The sequence below is a fragment of the Felis catus genome, chromosome C1, assembly GCF_018350175.1.
Source record: "Felis catus isolate Fca126 chromosome C1, F.catus_Fca126_mat1.0, whole genome shotgun sequence".
Lineage (NCBI taxonomy): Eukaryota > Metazoa > Chordata > Mammalia > Carnivora > Felidae > Felis > Felis catus.
In genome coordinates, this window is record NC_058375.1 from 25,018,513 (window position 1) to 25,036,956 (window position 18,444).

The window sequence follows — 18,444 nt, forward strand, 5'->3', positions numbered from 1 at the left end:
GGGTCAGACTGTGTCTCCACCCTTACCCCCCCCCCCCCCCCGCCAATTGTGTTAAAGTTCGAAGCCCTAGCACCACAGATAGAGTCTTTACATAGTTCATCAGGTTAAAAGGTCATTTGGGTGAGCCCAATACAACCGGAGCCCTTATTCAAAGGGGAAGTTTGGACACAGAATCAGATACATACACAGGGGAGATGGTGTGAAGGCACACAGTGAGAAGACAGCCTTGTGAGCAGGAGAAGACTCTCCCCTAGAGCCATCAGAGGAGCATGGCACAGCTCACACCCTGATGTGGGGCTCGTTACCTCCAGACCTGTGAGACAATAAATATCTGTTGTTTGAAGCCACCTAGGTTTTGGTGCTTTGGTACAGGAGCCCTAGGAAATTAACAAATGTGCGATTTGGTGACGGCTGCCTGAAGTGAGCCTTCCTGATGCCTACGATATACAGCGCTGGCGTTTAGCGTAGTTAGCAATCAGTATGGAGATGGGCACTAATCAGAGAGGACACCGGGCATGAACAACTTGTCTGGTCATATTGGTTAAATGTTAGTCCTGGGAATGCTCCAGCAGCCATTTTGGGCCATGAGGCTAGAAACCAGGAAGGAGCTGAGGATGTCAGAGTTGAAAGAGGGGAGGAGCCTTGGTTCCTGATGACTTTGTGGGGATGCCACACCAGACTTGGGCTGCCCACCTCCAGTGTTATATTGTGGACATGGTAGAATAAACCTGTGTTTGTTTACGGCTTTGTGGGTTGTGGCTTTTTATTTTCTTCAGCCAAACCTAAATTTACCTGATGTCCAATCCCACGAAGGATTGGGAAGCCAGAATGAAATGATGAACCAGAAAGTGTTTTGTAAACTCTCCAGTTCTATGCACACGTTAAGGCATTTTTATTATTGTGGTGTTTGTGACTAGAATTATGATTGGTTTAGGAAGAATGGATTGAAACAGGCTGACATGATCCTGGCCAGAGATCAGAGGCTCTTTGTTCTGCCTCAACGACATGTCTTTGAGGGCTGTGCACAGATAAGAGTGGTAGGAGAGCCTGGCAGGAGAGGAGCCACCAGCCTTTGGGTTGGATGCCAGCAGGATGACTGGGTGACTTTTGCTGAGCTGGGGCCAAAATGCTCAGGCACTGGTTGGCAGGTAAGCATAAAGGTTGAACCAGGATGGATAGGTTTCATACAGGCTCCACCTTCACTTGCTCTGTAACCCTGGGCAGGTTACCGAATTTCTCTGAGTTTCAGATTCCTCATCTGTAAAATGGGAACAGTTATAGCCCCTATGACGTAAGGTTGTCAGGGAGATTCAGTGACATCCCATATCCAGTAGGGAAAAAGATAAATCCACAGTGAGTCGGTATCCTGTCCAGGTTATAGATTTTTCTGCTGTGACTACTAACCCTTGACAGATTACAAATGAACAGAGTGGATTCTAGCTTGTTTCTTCTTACCTTTATTGATTCATTCAGCAAGAATATTGGATGTGCCCATTATGTGCTTACTATGTACTAGGTGATGAAAAGAGCTAGCGAGGTGGACTTAGACCATAGTATCCAGGTACAGCCAGCTGTTCTCAAAGAACAACTAAAAAAAAAAAAAAAAAGTTGTTTGAGTGCCCCTCCTCTTCTCTTACTGTCATCTTTTCTTGAGGTCTCCCTTCGAGGTTTCTGCCATGGCTATGCTGGTCTACCCCCTCCCCATCGGTAGATGTTCAATTCAAAATAGATGTCACTAATTCATACTATGGTGCAAATGACTACAAATCTCTCAAAGCATGGACCTGCAAATGACCCATCCTGTAAAGCTGGCTGCCCCTGAAAGACTGTTCCTATGTATAGAAAGCAAGGAGGTTCCAGGCAGAAGGACCTAGAGAATTCATTCAGTCTGAACCCTCTCAGTTCACAGTGGGGTAATCAAACTAGGCACAAGGAACTTGGTCTAAGCAGGATGACCCAACCAAGGAGTCATGCAGCCAGGCTGAGCAGGGAGCAGAAAATGGCTTTTCCATACTCCATGGTCTACACCATATGTGCGCTAAGCACTTTCTGATTAGGTTGTGCAGAATGCCCTAGGGAGATACTGAGGCAGGACAAACACATACATTAGAACAAAAGCCCTTTGGCTGCACTGATTTGAAATGCTGCCCTCATTATGTATCAAATTATCCAGTACGCAGAAGACTGTTCTACAGCTGTCTCTTCCTGCAGAGCACCATGATGTTTTAAAGTCCACAGCTTTATAACATATTTTGATACCTGGTAGAGGAAGTCCTCTTTTTTTTTTTTTTCCTCCAAGAATGTCTTGGCTGTTCTTATACAATCACTGCTTCAGATAAACTTTTAACTTCTTCTTCTCCTTTTTTTTTTTTTTTTAAGTAGGCTCCATGCCCAACATAAGGCTTGAACTCATGACCCTGAGATTAAGAGTCACGTGCTCTACCGACTGAGCCAGCCAGGTGCTCCTCATATGAACTTTTGAATTTGCTTTTGAGTAACACTGATACTGAATCTTCTTCAGCACCCTTGTTTATACCGGTCACTGGGCACTCTGAGAAGTCAGGCACTCAATTCCTGCCCTTGGGAGCTCACGAAACAGCTGAGAAGTGTAACCAAACAGGAAGTGTAAAACAACAAGAATCTCATGCTCTGGGTAACAAGAGCCAAATGAGTGAGGGGGACACACAGATATAACTGCTGTGAGTTCCATTGTCCCTGCAGGCTAGGAAGGTCATGGGAGGCTCAACAGGGAAGGTGACATTATAGTGAGTGTACTTTGATAGGTGAACAGGAGTTTGTCAGGTACAGAAGAGAAGAAATGTTTTGAGTCGGGGAATTCAGAGAATGCTTCCCGGAGGAGACATTTCATTTGAGAGGTGAGCAGGCATTTGCCCCATTCAGAGGGTGGGATGAAGGGAGGGATTGCCCTGAGCTGGGAAGGTCACAAGGAGGCTCTCTGAAGACATGTTAGCTGGGTTTTGAGTCGGAGGAATCAGAGAAGATGCTGGAAGAGGTTAATTAAATAAAAAGGATTTTATTAGAAAAGGAGATGACAAGGAGGTGACATTTGACCTGGGCGTTGAGGGTTGAGTGAGCAGATCACCAGAGGAGAGGAGAGTGGAGGTCGTCACAGAAAAGATTTCCCGGAGCAAATAGGAAACCTCCTGGCTTCCTACCCCTCGCTAACATCCAAGATCCAGGATCTAAGCGTCCCACCGCGTAGGCGCTGGGGATTCTGAGGCGGCGGCCCTGCAGTTCCCATTTCCCAGTGTGGGGAGCCGCGAAGCCAGCTCCGCTGGGAGGGCTGAAGCTTACACAGGTTTGCGCAGGGTGGCAGAGCTCAATGCTTTTTGTCGGGATCGACCAATGGGATGGCGGCACCCGGTTGCCAGGGCTACAGAGGGGTCCGAGAGGGGCGGGGCCTGGGCCCAGGGGCGGGGCCCGGGCGGGGCTTATATAAGCGGACGGCAGGCTGAAGGAGGGGCGTGGGGGGTCGGTGGCTGCTGGGCGGGCGGGGCGCAGGCCGCGCGGCCCGAGCTGGGGGGGGAGAGGGCGAGCGGAGGCGCCGAGGAACCGATTCACTCGCTGGGGAGACCTATGGGCCGAAGCCGTGTAAATGCGTTTTAAGGCGAGTGCGGGGAGTGGCTCGGGGAGCCTCCGGGAGCGGGCGCCCTCGGCTCCAGTGCTGACCTGTCCCCGGCCCCCTTGCCTCCTTTCAGCAGGGGCCTCGGCTCCGCAACTGCCACTCCTCCTCGGGGTGTTGCACAAGTTTCGAGGTCACCGGCGACCCCCCCTAGCAGCGCGCCTGGCTCTGGCCCCCGCGAAGGAGGACCGGGCTTGGTAAGGCAGTGTGGGGGGCGGGTCCTCGGCCCTGCACTCGGGAGGGCTCACCAGGACAGAACCTCAGCCTTCGGCTCCCTCCCGGGAGCCTGCGACCCCCACCCACCATGTGGCCCCATGCACCCTTAGAACCCTAGCACGTCAGGACCAGCCTGGCCCTCCATTTACAAACGGTGAAACTGAGGCTAGGGAGTACCCAATGTCACGCAGCAGAGGGCAGACTCGAACCTAAGCTCTTGCTCTCGGGCTGAGACTCCTTGGTGGGGCCACTCTCTTAGTTGGGCGTGGTCAAGACTGAGGGTCCCCTGAAAACTTCCCCACTGGAGCTTCTTGGCTTTCCTGTACCCTCTCGTTCTTTTCCTTTTTGCTAAAACCCGAGTTTCATAACTGGAAAGGACCTCCAAAATAATACATTCATTTTACAGATTGGGAAACTGAGGCTCGGAGAGGCAGTGAATGACATCTAGGCATGTAATGCCTTGTCGCAGTACAGGGTTCCTGATCGTCCCCACACTTCCCAGTGAACTCAAGCTCCCCAGGCTTGTGCTGGCGGCTGCGGGGTGTGACAGGACTGAGAGCCCTGGCTTGGGGGAGGTCAGAGAGGGCAGCCGAGGGCAACCCCCTCCAGCAGCTCCCTCACTCTACGCCTCCCCTCCCTGCAGTGTGTTGCATACTTTCTGAGGCGGCGGGGCGGCGGCTCCATCCAGCCCATCGGCTCCTCCTTCTCGGCATGGCTGGCTACTTGAGCGAAACGGACTTTGTGATGGTGGAGGAGGGCTTCAGCACCCGAGACCTGTTGGAGGAGCTCACTCTGGGGGCCTCACAGGCCACCACGGTGAGCCGCTGGGAGCGGGGGTGGGTCCCCTGTTCCCTGTGCAGGCCCAGCTGCCTTCTCCGAAAGGACTTCTCAGGCCTTCATCTTCCCTCACTTATTTGGTGTTCAGTCCTTGCTGTTGGCTGGAGACGGGCTCATTGTATCCCCATTTCCTTGTCCTTGTCCCCAAACTTTGCCCTTCCTGCCTGCCCTGCCCTGATGAACCACCACCACCACCTACCCAGCCTTCTGGGTCAGAAAACCTGGGACTCCTGCTTCCCCCACCCACACCCCTCTCATTGGCGCGTCACCAAGCTCTGACCACCACCTGTGGTCTTCCGACGCCCTGGCTTTGTAGATCAGGCCTCATCTCTCTAGAGGCCCTCTAACCTCCTCCCTGCCTCATCCTGCCTGCTCCCACTTTATCACGGCCACGCTCAAACTCAGAACTGTTTGGTGGTTCCCCACGACCAGCAGGGCCAAGCCAGAACTCTCTGTCTTCACGGTCCCTCTCCCAGCTTTCCCCACCATCTAGCGTGCTCCATCAGAGCCCAACCACTGCTGGTATTTTCCCCAGCGATGCCATGTGCTCTGTTATCACCCCATTTTCCTGGGCTCTTCCCTCTGCCTGGAATGCCCTTCTGCCGGCCTCTCTCGCTCTGTTTCTGTCCTTCCTCATTACTCATCAGTGTTACTTTTTCCTACTCTCCCAGGCGGATTTTTTATGTCCCTTTCTCCGTGGCTTCCACTGCCTTCTGTAGGAACTCCAGTCGAGTTTATTGAACGGGCTTGTAATTTCTTAAAGGGTTTTTTGTTCTCTTCAAGACCCAAGCCCTGTCTGGTCATCTCTGTCCCTTAGCATAATGTCAGACACCAAATGGGCTTCAGTAAAAAAGTCTCGCATAAACAGGAAACTGAGTCCCAATGAGGGTTTAAGTGATGCTGTCTCACCCACAGTCTCATTCATGTTCAGCCCTCAGCAAATCTGCTGCCCAGCTCACAGGCACGGGTTGCAGTGCCGTGGAATTAGCTCAAGGCTTCAGCGACCACCTATATGTGGAAGACAGTGGGCTGCAGGTCATAGCTTTGGCCCGCAGGGATTTATCAGATGAATGTGTACACGGTTCCGATACTTTGGAAGCGTGTGCAAAATGCAGTGAGAGCATTAAAGGCAGAATTGCTTTATTGGTTTGGGGGAGGTGGCATTTGAGCTGAAACTTGAAGGTGGATTGCCTTTTCGGAGAAAGGGTCTTCTGCGTGAAGGGCACGGTGGGAACCAGAGCTTGGAGGTGGGAAAACACTCCAGCGTGCAGCTGGAGCTTGAGCTGTAGCGAGGGGAGGGGCTGGAGCCAGATCACAGAACCCCTGAACTCAGGCTGAGGAGTCTGCCTTCTGTGCAGAGACTTAGAGTAGCGTGGCTGTGGCGGAGCCGGGCTCAGGCTCGGGACAGGTACCCGGGAGGACCATAGATGGCCCGCAGCAGGAGGGGGCTGAGCGGGGCCTCACATTTACCCTTCTCGTGCAGGGTGATGTTGCTGCCTTCTTCGTGGCCGACCTGGGTGCCGTCGTGAGGAGGCACTTCTGCTTTCTGAAGTGCCTGCCGCGGGTCCGGCCCTTTTACACTGTCAAGTGCAACAGCAGCCCAGGTGTGCTGAAGGTCCTGGCCGAGCTGGGGCTGGGCTTCAGCTGTGCCAACAAGGTGAGCCCGTGCCCCCCACTGGCACACTGCCCCTCGCTGCCTACTCAACACACACATGGCTGGGCTGCTGCGGGTGGCCCCCCCTCACCCCCCACCGGGGAAGCAGGGGTGGCCTGCAGTTGGCCCCTGCCCTCTGGGAAGGGCCACCCACTTGGGAGGCGGTTAAGGGATGAGGGAGGGCAAAACAGGCATGGAAGTTCTAAGTTGGAATCTTGTGTGTCTCTGGGTAGGTGGGTCACCTTTTCAATGGAGATTTTCAAGCTTCTTGGCCTAGAGCGATACATGGTATAAAATGTTCGATTAAAATGAAACAAAACGAAAACACCTTTTATCATTATTTGTTTGTTTGTTTGTTTGTTTTATAGTCTTATTAATGTGTGACAGTACATTTTCTCAACTAATCCTTTGAGAATTCTGTTGTGTTGCCCATTTTGCTGCCCTTCTAATTCAATTAATGCTGTTGTCTTAATCGCCTCTCGCTGTCTCTAGATTTATTTTGCTTATTTACTATCATTCTCTAGTCGTTGAATTACGATGTGCTGGTCAATGTGTAAGTACGGATGGCAACACAGTGTTGAGCAAGCCAGGCTCCCTTGTCCCAGAGTTGAGGACGCTTAGCTTATCATTTTCATCCTGTTCTTAGTTGATAAGAGCCTTTAAGCTATAAAATTTTCTTCAGAGCATAGCTATGGATATATTTATTCATTCAGCAAACCTTTTTTGAGCAACTCTCATGGGGCCAAGTCCTATTTCAGGTGGGGATTTAGAGAGTGAATGAAACAAACAAAACAAAAAAGGCCCTTCTTTCATGGAACTTGCTTTCTAAAAAACAAGTTCAACAATGAAAATCTATATTATTTTATAAGATGGTCGATGCTATGGGGAAAATTGAGGTGGGGAAGGGAAGTAGGAAATGTTGGGAGGGAGGATTATACTTTTATATAGTTTGGTCAGGGAAGGCTTCACTGACATTTGAATACAGACCTGAGGGAAGCAAAGGGTCAAGCCAGGTGGAGAACTAGGGGAAGAACATTCCAGGCAGAGGGGACAGCAAGTGCAAAGGCCCTGAGGTGAGAGCAAACCTGGTACGTTGTTGCTTTGTGATGTTGTCATTACTGTTATTTTTTAAAAAATTGTTAAATGTTCATTTATTTATTTTGAGGGAGGGGGAGAAGGACAGAAGGGGGGGTGGAGAATCCCAAGCAGGCTCTGCATGGAGCCTGAGGTGGGGCTCGAGCTCATGAACTGCAAGATCATGATCTGAGCTGAAATCAAGAGTCAGACGCTTAACCAACTGAGCCACCCAGGTGCCCCATTACTGCTATTTTTTTAATGGTTAGTAATGATTATTTTTAGGGGAACTCCTTTTAAACCCTTGTCAGCAATATGGCTGGGAATTCATGGATCAGTTCTAGCAGTTTTTTGGTGGAATCTTTTGGGTTTTCCATATAGAGTGTTATGTCATCTGAGAAGAGTGAAAGTTTGACCCCCTCCTGGCCAATCTGGATGCCTTTTATTTCTTTGTGTTGTCTGATTGCTGAGGCTAAGACTTCCAATACTATGTTGAATAACAGTGGCGAGAGTGGACATCCTTGTCTTGTTCCTGACCTTAGGGGGAAAGCTCTCAGTTTTTCCCCAGTGAGGATGATATTAGCGATGGGTCTTTTGTTATACGGCTTTTATGATCTCGAGGTATGATCCTTCTTATCCGGGTTTTTTATCAAGAAAGGATGCCTTATTTTGTCAAATGCTTTCTCTGCATCTATTGAGAGGATCATTTGGTTCTTAGCCTTTCTTTTATTGATGTGATGTATCACATTGATTGATTTGTGGATATTGAACCAGCCCTGCATCCCAGGTACAAATCCCACCTGGTCGTGGTGAATAATTTTTTTAATGTATTGTTAGATCCGGCTGGCTAATGTCTTGACGAGGATTTTTGCATCCACGTTCATCAGGGAAATGGGTCTGTAGTTCTCCTTTTTAGTGGGGTCTCTGTCTGGTTTTGGAATCAAGGTAATGCTGGCTTCATAGAATGAGTTTAGAAGTTTTCCTTCCATTTCTATGAACAGCTTCAAGAGAATAGGTGCTCATGCTTCTTTAAATGTTTGTTAGAATTCCCCTGGAAAGCCGTCCAGCCCTGGACTCTTGTTTCTTGGCAGATTTTTTTTTTTAATTTATGAAAAAAAATTTTTTTTAACATTTGTTCATTTTTGAGAGACAGAGTGTGAGTGGGGGAGGGGCAGAGAGAGGGGGAGACACAGAATCCGAAGCAGGCTCCAGGCTCCGCGAGCTGCCAGCACAGAGCCCAACGCAGGGCTTGAACCCATGAACCACGAAATCATGACCTGAGCCGAAGTCAGGTGCTCAACTCCCAGGCGCCCCTGGGAGATTTTTGATTACTAATTCTATTTTTTTACTGGTTATGTGTCTGTTCAAATTTTCTATTTCTTCCTGTTTCAGTTTGGGTAGTTTATATGTTTCTAGAAATTTGTCCATTTCTTCCAGATTGCCCAATCTATTGGCATATAATTGCTCATAATATTATCTTATTATTGTTTGTTATTTCTGCAGTATTGGTTGTGATCTCTCCTCTTTCATTCTTGATTTTATTTATTTGGGTCCTTTCCTTGTTCATTGTGATCAAACTAGCTAGTGGTTTATCAATTTTGTTAATTCTTTCAAAGAACCAGCTCCTGGTTTCATTGATCTGTTCTACCATGTTTTTGATTTCTATAGCATTGATTTCTGCTCTAATCTTTATTAATTCCTGTCTTCTGCTGGTCTGAGGTTTTATTTGCTGTTCTTTTTCCAGCTGTTTAAGGTGTAAGGTTAGGTTGTGTATCTGAGACCTTTCTTCCTTCTTTAGGAAGGCCTGGATTGCTATATACTTCCCTCTTATGACCACCTTTGCTGCGTCCCAGAGGTTTTGGGCTGTGGTGTTATCATTTTCATTGGCTTCCATGTGCTTTTCATTTTCCTCTTTAACCTCTTGGTTAGTGAGGAGGATTCTAGAAGGGGACCCTGGAGGAGAAAGAAGGAGAGCTAGCCTGGGCAGGATGACAGGGGTAGGAAGATTCTGGGTGGGAAAGAGGTGTGCACCATGGTGGAACAGTGAGAATGAGAAGGTTAACCTTTATCAAAGACGAATGTTCATGCTCTTAGTGAGTGATAGCTGAGTCCACCCCTGTTGTCACTGCAAAGCCCCTTTGCGTTAGCACTTGCTTTGCACACCTAGTTTCGTGCGTGTGTCACACGAAGGGAGGTGCATGGGGAGAGAGATAGCCATTTTACAGTTGAGGAAACCATCGGCCAGCCACGCACAGCTTGCCGGTAGCAGGACCAGGACCTCCCCCTGCAGCACGCTGGGGGCTCTGCTCCCAGAGAGGAGGAAGGGGATCCTTTTCCAGCCTTCTCAGTCTAGGGTCAAGGACCTCCTGTGCATCTGGAAACCCAGAGGTGGTACACTGTGCTTGGCCCTCTGGCTCAGGGCCGGCCTCCACAAAGAGCAGGGTTGTGGGGTGTTAGGGCTCAGAAGGATCCTGAAGTCCACAGGGACATTAAAAGCATGTACCGTTGCTGAGTGCTTCTGTCGGGCCAGGCACTTTGCTGAGCGTTTTCTGTAGGTGATCTCATTTTATTATCGCAACAACCCTGTGAGGTAATTAGTATTACCCTGATTCTGACAACGGCCCTGTGAGGAAGCATTTAACATACGGGAAAGGAGGCACAGAGGGTGAGGCCGCTTGAGTAGGGCCAGTGGCAGGGGGGGTGGTCTCCGGCTCTCTCACTGCATCTTTCCATTGTCCTTGGGGAGAGGATGGCAGAGCTGGGCCCCAGCTGGTGACCATTGCTTTAGCTAACGCGTGGGCTGGGAGAGGCCAAGGCCCCTCCCCGCAGGCGGGAAGATCACTAGCCTTTGGGTACATTCACTGAGAGGTGGCTCTGGGATGCACAGCTTTTCTTGAAAGGCCAAGGCTGCCCTCTTCTGGTGGGACATCACTAGTGGCTACGCCTGACAGCTCCACGCCTTGGCCAACGTTGACGGAGGGTTGACGGAGGGCCGGGTGTGAGCGAGGGCCGGGTGTACAGTTATGCAACAGACAGGTCAAGGGCACAGGCCACGCCTCGCATGGGGCTACGGTTCACCCACCCACCTTCTCAAGGACCTTCTGTCACTTCCCCTGCCCCCATCCTGCCTTCTCTTGCAGTCTCTATCAGCATCCTCCCATCTTAAAAAGCCTTCCCGGGACTCCATACCACCCCCCTGCCCGGTCCCATGCTCCCACTTGACGGCCAGAGTTGTCTACACTCGCCTGTCTGCGTGCACCTGGCTCTTTGCTTCAGCACCTGCATCTGAGCCACTGCTTCCCCACTGCCACTGTCACTACTCTGAGGAATCTCCTCTTACCAACGTCCCCAGAGATCTCCAGGATCCAGTAAGCACTTTATTTTCAACATTCACTTTGAATTATTCAAATAACCCGTTGATTCACTTACACACACACGTAGGCCATCGGCTTTATTTCTCCAGAGATAATCACCATTATGAGTTTGAGTTTGGTGGGTATGTGGTACTTAAAAAATACTTACAAATATGATCCATAGAAAATGTACAAAATATAAAAGATATTTATGTGGTGGGTACTGTGTCTCAATAGCTTTAAACTCAGCAGGTGTTGGAAATCTGTCCATGTTGATGCATTTAGACCTTGTCGGGGACACAGGTCCTCTTATTATCCTGATTCTCAACAGCATTCAGCACAGTGACTGTCTGTTTGTTTGTTTTTGTGATAATAACACTTAATGTGAGATCTACCCTCTTAACCAATCTTCAAGGGTACAATACAGTATTTTTTTTTTTTAATTTTTTTTTTCAACGTTTATTTATTTTTGGGACAGAGAGAGACAGAGCACGAATGGGGGAGGGGCAGAGAGAGAGGGAGACACAGAATCGGAAACAGGCTCCAGGCTCTGAGCCATCAGCCCAGAGCCCGACGCGGGGCTCGAACTCCCGGACCGCGAGATCGTGACCTGGCTGAAGTCGGACGCTTAACCGACTGCGCCACCCAGGTGCCCCAAGTATTCTTAACTATAGGCAGGATTCTACAGATCTCTAGGACTTAATTCATCTTGCAGGACTGGAACTTTATGCCCACTAAATAGCAATTCCTCATTTGTGACATATTCTTTTTAAAAACACTCAACAGTCACCTATGCTCCCAGTTGTAAAGCCTTCAGCAGCAAATCAATTGATGGGGGACACAGCTCCGTACCTGCCCCACCTAGCACGGGGCGCCTCTGACACCCGACACCCTTCTCCTGTATAGACATGAATTGCGAGGCAAGGTTTGCTGTGATGGGAGTGATGTTATAACCTGTGTATCGTTCCCCCCTCTTCCGGACGCATTCTTTCTCCTTCCCTCTCCATAGGTCCCAGGTGCCGACTTCCTGCTCTCGAAATGGGAGATTCCTCTGGATTCTGTCTCACGCTCCCTTTCTCTTGTAAACTCTCCTTCCTCTTATGGAATTTCATCTCCTTCCACGGCCCTAAATACCATCAATGTGCCACCACCTCCCGCATTTTGATCTCCAGCCCAGACCTTCTATCCAGCAGCTGACTTGATACCACAGGGTGACCGGAACCCGGGCGTTCAAATGCGCTCATGATCTCCCCTTTCGAGAAGGGCCCCTCGGCCTGCAGGGCGTGGAGTCAGACATGCCCACATTGCAATCCACCACCACGCTTGCCAGCCCTGCCTCCAGAGCACAACTCCCCTATCTGTTACCTCACCCAGGGCAATGGTGACCGGTCCCTCCAGAATCCTCTCGGCCCTTCCTGAGCCCTGAGTTCACATGGTAGCCAGAGTGATATGCATTTAAACCTTGCATTTAAAATGCAAATCTGACCGTGTCGTTTCCCCTCGTGAAACCCTTCAAACGGATTCCCGTGACCCGCAGGGTAAAATATAAATCCACATCAGCCCACCCCCCTGCAGCCTTATCTTCCCCCACTGCGCTCCCCCTGCCCAGGCCCCCCCAGCGCTCTCTCTTCCTTGAGTAGGCCGAGCACATTCTGCCTCAGGACATCTGCACCAGAAACATTCTTTCCTTCCTTTTCCCCCTGGATATGACCTCCTGTGGAGCTCAGCTTAATTTTCTGACCCTCAGAAAAGCTGTCCTTCACTCCTCACACCTGGGTCTCACCGTGCCACTTTCCCCAACCTGAAAGCTTCACAGGGTCAGAGACTTTATTTTACTCACCACTTGTTTTCTTTAGCACCAGTCACAGAGGCTGGCATGTTAATAGATAGTCAGTAAACACTTGTCAACTCAGTATTGAGGTTGAATTTTCCATTACAGCACTGTGGCTAGGAGCTGGTGTAGGCTAAAGTCTGGCAGTCCTGTCAGCTTTGCCACTCGAAAGCTGTGAGACTTTGGACAAGTCACTTAACCTCTCTGAGCCTCTGTCCTCTGTTTCCTGTCTCATAAGATTACTATGAGGATTAAATGAAAATGTATATAAAATGTATTTTTTAATGTTTTTATTTATTTTTGAGAGAGAGAGAGAGAGAGACAGGACATGAGGAGGGGAGGGACAGAGAGAGAGGGAGACAATGAATCCGAAAGCAGCCTCCAGGGTCTGAGCTGTCAGCATAGAGCCCAATGCGGGGCTAGAACTCGTGAACCACAAGATCATGACCTGAGCCGAAGGCAGATGCTCAACCGACTGAGCCACCCAGATGCCCCATGTATATAAAATATTTAATGCAATGACTGGCATATGGTGATCCTTCAATGAGGAACAGTAGTTACTGTTTAAGTATAAATATGTATATATCTAAGTATGTACTGTTTAAGTATAATCGAAGCTAAATCACAAGTCCCAAATTGCTACCATTGCTTCTTCTCTTACTCATGTGGTGAAGCTGGGAGCAAAAACACATTTTCATGTCCACCTAGACTCAGGGTCTTTGAAAGCAAGCTGTGACGGCTGCAACGCCAGCCCCGCCCCACTTTGCTCCTTACTACCTGTGTTTCTGCAGGCAGGTGGAGTCCTCTGAACTCGATTTTGTCCTCTGTAAAATGTGGCCAATAAATACTTCATAGGACAGTTACTGGCATCACATGGGATAACTCACAGTAGTACCTCGTGCTGAAAAGTTGCTAAATTGACATTAGAGTCTTATTATAAATTTTTTTTTTAACTTTTATGTTTGAGGGACAGAGAGAGACAGAGAATGAGCAGGGGAGGGGCAGAGAGAGAGAAGGAGTCACAGTATCTGAAGCAGGCTCCAGGCTCTGAGCTGCCAGCACGGAGCCCAATGCGGGGCTTGAACCCATGAACTGTGAGATCATGACCTGAGCTGAAGTCAGACGCTTAGCCGACTGAGCCACCCAGGCGCCCTTTGAGTCTTATCAAAAACTCAGAATGGCTAAAAATGGCCCTGTGCCTGCTATAGCATTTCAGAACTGGCTTCCTCTTGACTTCCTTCCCTTAATCATGGAGAGTCAGACTTGAGTTTGAAAGCTGGCCCTGCCTCCTTGTTGCTGCATAGCCTCTCTGAGTACTAGTTTCTTTCTCTATAGAGTGGATCCAGTGCCCCTCTGATGGGGTTATTCTAAGGGGTAAATAAGATAGTTAATCCAAAGCAAGGGTTGGCAAACCATGGATGGTTACCACATCCAGGCCACTTGCCTGATCTTGTGATGCTTGACTGGGTCACATCCACGCTCGTTCACTTATGCATTCTCTCTGGCGGCTTTGCTGTTGAGGAGTTGTCACACAACCTACATGGCCCACGCGGCCTAAACCATTTGCTCACTGGCCCTTTACAGAAAAGGTTTACTAACATCGCATTCGGTGCCTGCTTGTGGTGGGTGCTCAGTGACGATGGCTGCTCTCATCGTCATCGCTGTCTGTACCATGAATGCAGCAATCTCGTGGAACGGTGTTCCGTAAAGGTGAGGAAGACGAGGCCCCTCGGGGACAGGGGCTTGCCAGGGTCCCCCGGCACAGTGGTACGCGCACAGCAGGACTTTGGATGTGGGATGACTTGGTTCGGTGAACTTTCCACCACATCAAGGGATATTCTTTAAATGTGAAATCTGTCAGGAAAATGTGTCACATGCCTACTGTCAGGGCCATTATGACTCCATGTCATGTCTTTGTGTGAATTAGAAAATATATCCCTTAAGACAGTTGTTGTGATGAATATACTGACTTTGTCAGGATGAGAGGATTTACTGCGGGGAAGTTGTAACAAATATATAAATCTACCATGTATCCTCTGCGGATGGGACCTCCCCCCCCCCCTCAACTGCACAGTGTGTGCTACCTGCATAGCTGGCTGTGGCAGCCTTGCCTGTCTGAGAATGGTGAACCAGCGTGAGTCCCGATTTTCATGTCTCTGTTGTGTGAAAATGAGGCCCCCTTCTTATGGACGTCCCCATGCGTAGCTATGACTTTGCCCCTCGTTTGTGCTTCTCGGCTTCTGTGGGCCCGATGGGCCCTGAGCCTCCTCACCTTCACCTTTGGGACCCCACAGGCAGAGATGGAGTTGGTCCAGCGTATTGGCATCCCCGCCGGTAAGATCATCTACGCCAACCCCTGTAAGCAAATTGCACAGATCAAGTATGCTGCCAAGCATGGGGTCCGGCTGCTGAGCTTTGACAACGAGCTGGAGCTGGCAAAGGTGGTAAAGAGCCACCCCAGTGCCAAGTAAGCCGAGGACCGCTCACGTGGGGGGCTGGGCCGAGTGTGAGGACAGCGGGCATGGGCGGGGTAGAAGTGGAGCAGAGGACCCTGCCCTGGACCCGGCCACACTCACGGGAGGCTGGGGTGGGCACTCCTGGACTGGACCCAGCATGCCAGGGCCTGACGAGGACAAAGGCAAGAATAACCATTACAGCCCGAGCAGAGCAAAGCCCACGGTATTATGGAGGTCAAAGTCGCGGGCCGAGAGCAACAGGGGGTGGTCAGGAAAGCTGCGCCAAGGAGGTGGCATTTGAGGTGCGCCTGAGGGGTGAAAAGAACTAGGAGGGCGCACAGACAGTGCATCAGAGTGAACTGCTGAAGCAAGGAACGCATGGAGGTCGGAAACAGCAGGGGGCGTTTGAGACATGAGCAGGAATTTGGTGTGGCTGGAACATACCATGTGTGCAGGGCGAGGGCAACAGTGAATGTTGGTCAACATGGTCACAGGGCAGGGGCCGGGTGCAAACGGGCTCTGGCAGGGGTCAGGGCTGGACATTCTGCTCGGGCTGTGGCTTGCACGTGGTCACTTGACACCCTGGGGATTCCAGGGAGGGCCTCCTGGGAATGATGGGGAGGCCAGGTGGCTGGACCACTCTGGTTCACCCAAAGCAGCTTTCATTTTGTCTGTTTTACATGATATTGGGGTTCTCAATAAGACTGTGTTTAAAAAGTGGTGCCTCTCATACAAGAAAAGTTGGAAAAGTCTGGCTGGTGTGGAGGCTGGTTGAAGAGGTGGAGCTTCTGGAGAGGACTGAGGAGGTCGGGACCAGGGCAGGGGCCTAGGGATGGGCCCAGGGACGTTCAGAGAATGGACTTGACAGGCCCTGGAGGCTGACCGGCAATGCAGGGACATGAAGGGGTCAGGGACCTGCGGGGCGGGCAGCTCTGAGTTTACACCCCTTTTCTCGGAGAGGACGTGGCTGGGGTAGGGGGAGATGGGGTCCACCCGGCAGAGGTGCCTGTCTCCTCAGGATGGTTCTGCACATCGCTGCTGAGGACTCCCCGAGCCGCCTGAGCTTCAAGTTTGGGGCGTCGCTGAAATCCTGCAGACACCTGCTTGAAAATGCCAAGAGGAGCCACATGGAGGTGGTGGGTGTGAGGTGAGTACCTGGAGGCCCCACCTCCCCTGCTGGGCCCGCTGCCCCTTTCCCAGGAATTAATCAACTCTGTACAAGAGCCCCCTCAGGGCCTCCAAAGGAGGCCATCGAGTCCTGCCATCAGAGGCACAGAGTCCTCAGGCCACAGGCCTAGAGTCCTGCCATTGGAGACTTTCCTCTCTTTGGAAAGAAGGTTTGGAGTGTCCCGCTGACTCAACCCCATGGTCCCCACAAGGTCTTGTCCTTGGAGGTTCCCAGAGAGACCTGTCTTTGCAGGAGTTAGACCAGCCTGTAGGCCAAAGGTTATGCAGCCACATCTTTGCTGTGCCTCTCTTCTTGCAGGGATATGGAAGAAGTCATAATAAAGGCCTAACAGTATAGTTTTCATTGATCCTGTGCTTAGGATATGCCAGGCACTGTGCTAAATGCTTCAGGTACATTATCCCACAGCCCTGTGGGATCTTATCCCCACTTTATAGATGGGGAAACTAAAGCACAGGCAGGCTACACCACTGACAGGTACATACAGACCTGGCTGACGGTAGGGCCCTGGTCCTCATCCCAGAAGGCTCAGCCCCAGTGGCAGCACAAAGGGATGGGAGGGACACCAAATACCAGCGGACCTTAGATCTGGTCTCTTGTCCACTCCTTACTTGCCACAAGACCCTTGGCAATGCATTTAACCTTTGAGACACTCAGTCACTACATCTGTAGAATGGGCACAGTGTCCAATGTGCCTGTCCAAGGTTGCTCCTGGCTGGGGCTGAGCTGGTGGCACCTGGGGCCCTGCACGTAAGCCAAGTCTCTTCCTCCCTCCTCAGTTTTCACGTTGGCACTGGCTGTCCTGACCTTCAGGCCTACACTCAGTCCATCGCAGACGCCCGGCTTGTGTTTGAAATGGGCACTGAGCTGGGCCACAGGATGCACATCCTGGACCTTGGTGGTGGCTTCCCTGGATTGGAGGGGGCCAAAGTGAGACTCGAAGAGGTAATCCTGGGGTTAGAAGTGTGGTACTGGGCTCTGTGGGGGGTGGGGGGTGTGTACTGGGCACTGTGAGTGGGTCCTATGTACTGCATACTGTGCTTGGTGCTTTACCTGGATTATCTTTTTTTAAATGTTTATTTATTGAGAGAGAGAGAGAGAAAGAGCAAGCACGTGAGTGGGGAAGGGTCGGAGAGAGAGGGAGACAGAGAATCCTAAGCAGGTTCTTCGCTGTCAGTGCAAAGTCTGATGCTTAACCTACTGAGCCACCTAGGAGCCCCTGAACTATCTTATTATTAGCCCTGTGTTACAGCTGAGCAAACTGAGGTTCTTGGAGGTTATGTCACTTTCTGAGTCCCAGCTCTGCCTGTCTCTAGCCCATGCACAAATTTGAAGCTTAACCAGTGTTATTTGCTAAGTCCTAAAACTCTTTGAGGGCCTGGTACGCTCTGTTGTCCCTTGGGTGAGCTGATGAGAAATCAAAGGGGAGGGCGGGAAAAGGAAAAGCCCACCTTCTGTGTACTCCTCTCAAGATGAAATGAAGAAAAATGTGTCACCGCAATCCCCACTCTAACCACTAGGGGTCGTTCTCCTTAGTAAGAGCCTGGTCCTGGAATATCCACATCCAGGGACTGACCCTAAGAAAATAACCCCTGATGGACACAAAGAGCTTCAAAGATGAGCCTTGTTGCGGTGTTCATAACAAAAGTCCAGTGGACTTTCCTGGTCCATCTAACGCTGGGGAATTGGTTAAATTATGAAACATTTGTATGACTTACCCACTGAGGTCATTCACAGAATCTGTTGAGTAAAAGGTTATGAAATATATATATATATATATATATATATATATATATATATATACATATATATTGCCCTATTATGTTTATAATAAAAATGGCATTTGTATGAAAGAGAAAAAAAAGAAAGGGACTACTCCAAAAAGTTAACAATGATTAACAATCTGCATGATAGAATTAAGGGTGGTTTTGATCTTTTTTCTTCTCTTTATTTTCTGTGGAAAAAAAAAAAAAAACACGTGTCTTTTAACAGATTGGTCATTTATAAAAGAAAGTTCCATATCAGGGCTTCTGGAATCTGAGAATACCTCCTCCCATAATGTAGGCGTTGAGGAAGTTGACTTACATGAGTATAAGAGTCTTGACCCAGCTCTCTTTGCCTCCTACCTTCTTGGCCAATTGTCTGCAGTCCCCAGCTGGGAACTTAGCAGCTGCCAAGTCCTTCTTTCTGAAAT

General features: G+C 50.0%; 1 protein-coding gene across 8 annotated transcripts in view; it reads left to right on the forward strand.

Annotated features, from left to right (window-relative positions):
• Positions 1 to 3,513: 3,513 nt before the first annotated feature.
• The window catches only part of AZIN2 (antizyme inhibitor 2), a 33,605-nt gene continuing 18,674 nt past the window's right edge, over positions 3,514 to 18,444 (forward strand). For 4 of the 8 annotated variants that reach the window (XM_006934545.5, XM_045033199.1, XM_019835931.3 and 1 more), the window contains exons 1-7: positions 3,714 to 3,840; positions 4,503 to 4,675; positions 6,180 to 6,353; positions 10,565 to 10,792; positions 14,903 to 15,075; positions 16,083 to 16,211; positions 17,030 to 17,195. In XM_006934545.5, coding sequence (XP_006934607.1) covers positions 4,571 to 4,675; positions 6,180 to 6,353; positions 10,565 to 10,792; positions 14,903 to 15,075; positions 16,083 to 16,211; positions 17,030 to 17,195 — 975 coding nt within the window. In that variant the 5' untranslated portion in view covers positions 3,714 to 3,840; positions 4,503 to 4,570. Of the gene's footprint in view, positions 3,629 to 3,713; positions 3,841 to 4,265; positions 4,308 to 4,502; positions 4,676 to 6,179; positions 6,354 to 10,564; positions 10,793 to 14,902; positions 15,076 to 16,082; positions 16,212 to 17,029; positions 17,196 to 18,444 lie in introns of those variants that run through there. The other 4 variants (XM_019835927.3, XM_045033198.1, NM_001293721.1 and 1 more) reach the window with 4 other exon arrangements.